Below are 6457 nucleotides of genomic sequence, written 5' to 3'. Positions count from 1 at the left end.
TTAAATTAGTAATAATATTTTTATAGTAAATTTGATGATTATAGAATGTTGTAATGTTGAGTAATTGATAGAATCCAAAAATTAGACACTACACTCAAAAAATTGTTTCAATGCTATTCTAAATTATATTGGTCATAGCTCTACAGATATCTAATGGATTCTTTTTATCCTATGTTCATTTGGTAGTTATAAAGAAGTACTTTATTTGCTATACAAACCACATGTCCTTATTTATTATAATTCATTTATAACACACCATTCTTTTCAAAATATATCAACATTAAAATAGCTTTTTGAATCACTATATATGAAAGAATGAATATCCAACAGCTGAAGATCTTGCAAAATAATTTTCAAAACTCTAAATAACTTTGAAGCTCCATTTATAAGCAACTCAAGATTCTTACAAAGCATTTTTAAACAAATTTAGAAAAAAAATCTCTTACTTTTCAAGTTGAAGATAAAATATGGCTTCTTAAATATTAAGATCAATCAAACTTATAATAAATTTGACTATTGAAGACTAGGACCATTTTGTATTTAAAACAAAATCAATACTAGACTTATCAGTTGCAACTACTTTCATTTATAAAGGAACATTCAATCTTCATGTTTCTCTTTCAGAAGCTTATTTAGAATCAATTATTTCAAAAAGAATATAATTAATAATATCTTTTATTAAAATAGATAATCATGTGTAATATGATGTAGAAAAAATCCTTAATTCTTAGCAAAGATGAGGTAGGTTGAAATATTTTATTCATTGGAATGGCTATGACATCAATTAGGATACGTAGAAATTAGCAAAATAATTAATTAATATGTTACAAATAGTATAGGAGCTTCATCGATGCTATCTTCAATAACCTAAACTTATTTTAGGATAACTTTTATTTGTTATATAATAAAAAAAAAAGTAGATATAAAACCAATATTCCTTATAAAACTCAAAATTCGAAGAACAAGTGATGTTATCAACATCCAACAAGTAGATTCTAAAAATATTCTAAAAATATTCTAAAAATATTCTATTAAGTTATAAAAGATTCTATAAGATTCTAAAAATATTTTTAGAATATTATAGAAGATTTTAGAAAATTCTATAAAAATTAAAGAAATTATCTGAGAAGCTTCTTAATATTGCTTCATCTTCAAAGAAAATGGGAACTTCTTAAAAAGCTTTTTAATACCTAGTATATATTATAGTCAAGGCTGAGAGGATTCTCAATCTTTACAACATATCTCTTGAAGCTCTAATTGACCTTTCTTCATATTGATCTTGTATTTATTTAATTTAATCAAGTTCTTATTAGCTTTCTTGTTGAAACTCTTCTTTTAACTTTTTATTTGAACTCATGTATAGTGTATCCATGATAGGTCTCTTACTTATTATAAATGTTATTTAAAAATAAAAATTTGAGATCTAAAAACTTTCTAAGAAAAATTATTGTTTTCCAATCAATCATTTGGGGGTGACCAAAAGTAGATGGATTGTTTCTATAGGGCATCTAATGACCAATTGTTAGTATCATGGATATACTATACATAAGACCAAACAAGAAGTTGAATTAAAAAGTTTCAATATAAAAGCTAATAAGAACTCAATTAAAGTAGATGAGTTCAAGATCAATACCAAAAAAGTAAGTTAGAACTTTACAAGATGTCTTGTTGAGACTAAGAATCCTTTTAGCTTCAATTCTTATATATATTAGGTTTTATGAAGCTTTTCAAGAAGTTTCTATGTTGCTTGAAGATGAAGCAATGTTAAGAAGTTTTCATATTGCTAGAAGATAAAGCAACCTTAAAAAGCTTCATAAGAAGTTTTCATGTTGCATGAAGATGAAGCAATCCTAGGAAGCTACTCAAATAATTTCTTTAATATTTTTAGAATTTTTTATAATCTATTAAAATATTCTAATAATCTTTTAGAATCTTTTTAGAATATTTTAAAATATTTTAAAATATAATAAAATATTTCTAAAATATTCTTAAAATCTTCTTGTTGGATGTCCATAAGATTTGGTTGTCTTCTAGTCTATCTAAGAGATGAACCTCTTTATCAATGACCTTCCAAAAAAATTGCATATAACCTCTTGGACTTCTATATTCAAGGTTCAACAAGTCTCTCAATGCTTGGTTAAATCCTCTTCCATCTTCATCTCTCTCCATTCATTTTGAAGCCATATAAATGAGAGCCTCAAACATATTCTTTAGAGATGTCTATGGAAGGTGCATGTAATTTCTTTTATTTGTAATCCATAAAAATCCTTTGTCTTATTTTTTTATGGTTAAATAGATAAATTATTGTCAGATCCCAAATTGCCTTCAATGACTTAAGAAAGTCTCTCTATCTCCCTTCATGAACTTCTTATCTAAGTTGGGCTATAGCCTTCTTTAATAAAGTTATTTCCCCTCAAATGTTATTGAGCACAAATGGCGAGGGATTTTGTCCTTCAACTTTCACCTTTGATAGACCTTAGTTTTGGCTTTAAGACACACCTTAAAAGAAGATAGTTTATTGTGGTAAGTGTGGCATTGGATGGTCACAATGAATATGTAACAAGATTGTATTAATCCGACAATTGATACTTACCACCTAGTCTACTCAACAAATCACTCTTACATAGATTTTGGAAATGCCCATATGCGCATAGGACTTGACAATGGAGCATCTACATAATGGACGTCATTCTCACCTCTACAATATATAGGACCCTTAGCCTTTGTTTACCTAAAAACAAGGTATCTTTTCTAACTACAAACCGCAAAAGTTCTTCAAATTCAATCAAATGTGGATGGCTTTATGAACTATTATATATGGACCCTCTAGATCAAATGCAATGACACATCTTTCAATCAAATCCAATGGCTCATGGCAAAATTGCTCTAGTGAGTTTGGCTAGGCCTTATCAACTACATGTGTGTAGATTAGAAGCATGTCAAGTTCCACAATCTACATTGCCTAGTAAAGAAAGCCTTGCTAGTATAGGACTTCTATTGTAAATGGTGCAATAACAATGTCTTTGCTACTATGGTTGCAAGCTCCCCTGGATGGGCCCTAGCAGAGCCCATTCAAGGTTTTGTGTACCAACCTTCACATCCACCCCTTCAGACACCACAATTATCCTTGAACCCCCTATAGACTTGATAGACCATAGACCATCATACTATGCTCATCCATATCTTACAAAAAAAAAAAACAAAAACAAAAACAAAAACCCTAACCCATCTGATTCTCTCAGGCTGCATACAGCTGAGCGGTTGTAACTTTTCTTATTGCAATGAAATCATATTTCATTTGTATCAGAGAAAAAAAAAAAAAAAAAAAAAAAAAAGAAGGGATGGATCTCCTTATAGAAGAAATATAGAGGAGCACCGCAGGAGACATCATCGGAGTGTGGGCTGGCTGGGTCACACGCTCTATTCTATTCTATTCATCTCTCCAGGGTCCAGGGAAGGAAGGGAGCGAGGGAGGGGAATTTTTCCGAGGAGGTAGAGGATTGATTCAGCCTTCCACGCTCCGATCGGCGACGACATGGGAGATGCCGCTTCTTCTGTTGTGGATGCATCCCCGTCGCCCGATGGCCCGCATCGCACGGCACCATTTTAGGCCACTGAGAGGCACAAGTAGCGAGCACCGGCACCACCGCTTCAATCAGTCAGTCGGCCAGTCCGTCTCTCTTCCAGCTCGCACTGCCTCCCGCTGCTCTCTTGTTGAATCCAGCGCAGCCTGTTGTTGTTGGGTGGTTTTAGTTTGCGTGTGCGGAGACGATGACTTCCCTCGACGAACTGCTACACATATCTCTGGAGGAGTCTACCTCGGAGATCATCGCTGAATACATTTGGATTGGTGGATCCGGGACGGACTTGCGGTCCAAGGCCAGGACGTTGCCGAAGCCTGTCACCGACCCGAAGCTGCTGCCAAAGTGGAACTATGACGGGTCGAGTACCGGTCAGGCGCCCGGCGAGGACAGCGAGGTGATTCTTTACCCACAAGCGATCTTCCGAGACCCATTCCGGCGTGGGAACAACATTCTGGTGATTTGCGACGCGTACACGCCTCAGGGCGTGCCTATCCCCACCAACAAGAGGGCTGCCGCTGCAGAAATCTTCTCCAAGAAAGAGGTCGTGGATGAGGAGCCCTGGTGTGTGTTCAAAACTGCGCTGAGTTTGTGTCGTGGTTTCAGTTTCTGGTTCGTTTCACTGTGGTGATTGCCGTTTTTTTTTCTTGAGTATTTCATTCTCTTTGTTCCTCAACCTGCACCCTCTCGTTCCAATTGCACCAGACTGCTCTGAATTTCGCTGTTACAAGTGTCAAGCTGAGCGGAGCCGTTATTCAGGATGACATGCACATATATTTTTTTTACTTCTTTCCTGTGGACCATTCCGCAACTTCCATGGAATTGTAGAACCTTCTCACTACCATTTTTTGTAAAGAAAACGAACTGCCATATGCTTCACCTCCTCTGCGGTTATTCCATGCAAGATATTTTCGAACTCAGGGCTCTTGCACAGATATGCATGATGTTTCTTCGAAGCCAGGTTTAGTTGACGTTAATATTCAACGGTATTCTCTGGAGAGGTTGGTGAGTGAGAGGTGGCGGTGGTGGAGATGAGGGATTGATAGGCGTGGGGGCAGGTATGGTTTGGAGCAGGAGTACACGCTGCTGCAGAAGGACGTGAAGTGGCCCCTTGGATGGCCCGTGGGAGGCTACCCCGGCCCACAGGGGCCTTACTACTGCGGCACCGGAGCTGACAAGGCCTGGGGCCGTGACATCGTGAACGCCCACTACAAGGCCTGTCTGTACGCCGGGATCCAGATCAGCGGCATCAATGGCGAGGTGATGCCTGGGCAGTGGGAGTTTCAGGTGGGCCCCGCGAAGGGCATTGCGGCGGCTGACCAGTTGTGGGCAGCGCGGTACATTCTGGAGAGGATCACGGAGATCGCAGGAGTGGTGCTGTCGCTGGACCCCAAGCCCATCGACGGAGACTGGAACGGTGCTGGGTGCCACACCAACTACAGGTGGGTTTTGCATTTGCATGTGGTGCGGTGAGTCGCGGTGAAGTTGGTTGCATTGGTGGGAGGTGTTTGTGTTTGGCATGAGTGTGAGTGTGTGTGAGAGTATGTGTGAGTGGGTGGGTGAGGTGGATCGGACTGGTTGGTGGCGTGGATTGGCGTGACTGAGGGTGTGGCACGGGGGTGTGGGGAACAGCACGAAGTCGATGCGCGCGGATGGAGGATACGAGGTAATCAAGAAGGCCATCGAGAAGCTGGGGTTGAGGCACAAGGAGCATATCGCATCATACGGCGAGGGCAACGAGAGGAGGTTGACGGGCAAGCACGAGACTGCGGACATGAAGTCGTTCTCGTGGGGAGTGGCGAACAGGGGGGCATCAGTGCGAGTGGGGCGCGACACGGAGAAGGAAGGGAAGGGATACTTCGAGGACAGGCGGCCGGCGTCGAACATGGATCCATACGTGGTGACGGGACTGGTGGCGTACACGACCATCTTGTGGAACCCCACGGAAAGCAAGTAAATGGGAGAGTGTCAGGGAAGGGATATTGGTTTGGTACAGGAAGGGCTGTTGGGAGGCAGCGATGACGAATGGTGACTTGATTGCTGGGTAGGGATACGTTTGATAAGGTAGGCGATTGTCGGTAGTTGGCTCGGGGATGGGGGTATTGCCGAGAGTGAGTCAGGAGTTGTGTGTGGAGTGCCCGCGGTGGCTGTACAAAGCTGGACGATGCATGCAGAAGAGCTTCTGTGTGATTGATGCGGAGACGTTGTAAAGAGGAAGGGTTCCAGTAGGCAGGAGGGGCAGATTGTGTCAATGCTGGCGTGCTGTACTGCACAACAATCGCAATAATCACACTACAATTACAATTTATTCAGACTTCTCGCACTTATGCTTGTCCCTTCCACTATTCCCACCCTTTTACTTCTTCAGGCTTCTGTTCGAATGATAACCACTGTTTGTGGAACTTTATGGAAGCCACTGTTGAAGCAAATGGGATTGCTCATTCATACGTCACCGTGTTAACGCCTGCTCAACCCCTAGTTGTGTTTATCTTTGACTACCTTTTGTTCCAAAAAGTCATGTAGTGGAAATTTCCTCTAGAAGCACGCATTGCGTGGTAGTGGAATTCATTCTATGGTCTGATTTACAACCATAGTTTTTAAACTGTGCACTGTAGTATAATTAGATAACATTATAAATATGCCGTCATTTCGTTATCACGAGAAAATCCCTGCTTGCTTGCCTGTAAGACGAAGAGCCACCTGGGAGGAACTTATTAGAACTGTTTCAATCAGTTGGATAATATTCTTTATTCTTAATGTGTCAATGTTTTTTGAGATCACAATGTGTCGAGACAATTTGCACCCTTGTTTATCCGAAACATGACAAGAGACGTTTAATGTTGTGGAACTATTTTGTTTCATCTTTGAAACAATGT

General features: G+C 39.8%; 1 protein-coding gene across 1 annotated transcript; it reads left to right on the top strand.

The window, feature by feature from the left end:
* Positions 1-3665: 3665 nt before the first annotated feature.
* On the top strand, positions 3666-5889 carry LOC112274118 (glutamine synthetase cytosolic isozyme 1-4). The gene is made up of 3 exons (XM_024503297.3): positions 3666-4145; positions 4640-5023; positions 5214-5889. Exons 1-3 carry the CDS (start codon positions 3772-3774, stop codon positions 5536-5538), a joined length of 1083 nt encoding a protein of 360 aa, XP_024359065.1. The 5' UTR covers positions 3666-3771; the 3' UTR covers positions 5539-5889.
* The last annotated feature ends 568 nt before the right edge of the window (positions 5890-6457 follow it).

The sequence above is a fragment of the Physcomitrium patens genome, chromosome 21 (assembly GCF_059467195.1).
Source record: "Physcomitrium patens ecotype Gransden chromosome 21, ASM5946719v1, whole genome shotgun sequence".
Classification (NCBI taxonomy): Eukaryota; Viridiplantae; Streptophyta; class Bryopsida; order Funariales; family Funariaceae; genus Physcomitrium; species Physcomitrium patens.
Note: the sequence above shows the minus strand (reverse complement) of the source record. Positions and strands in the feature narration are given on the sequence as shown.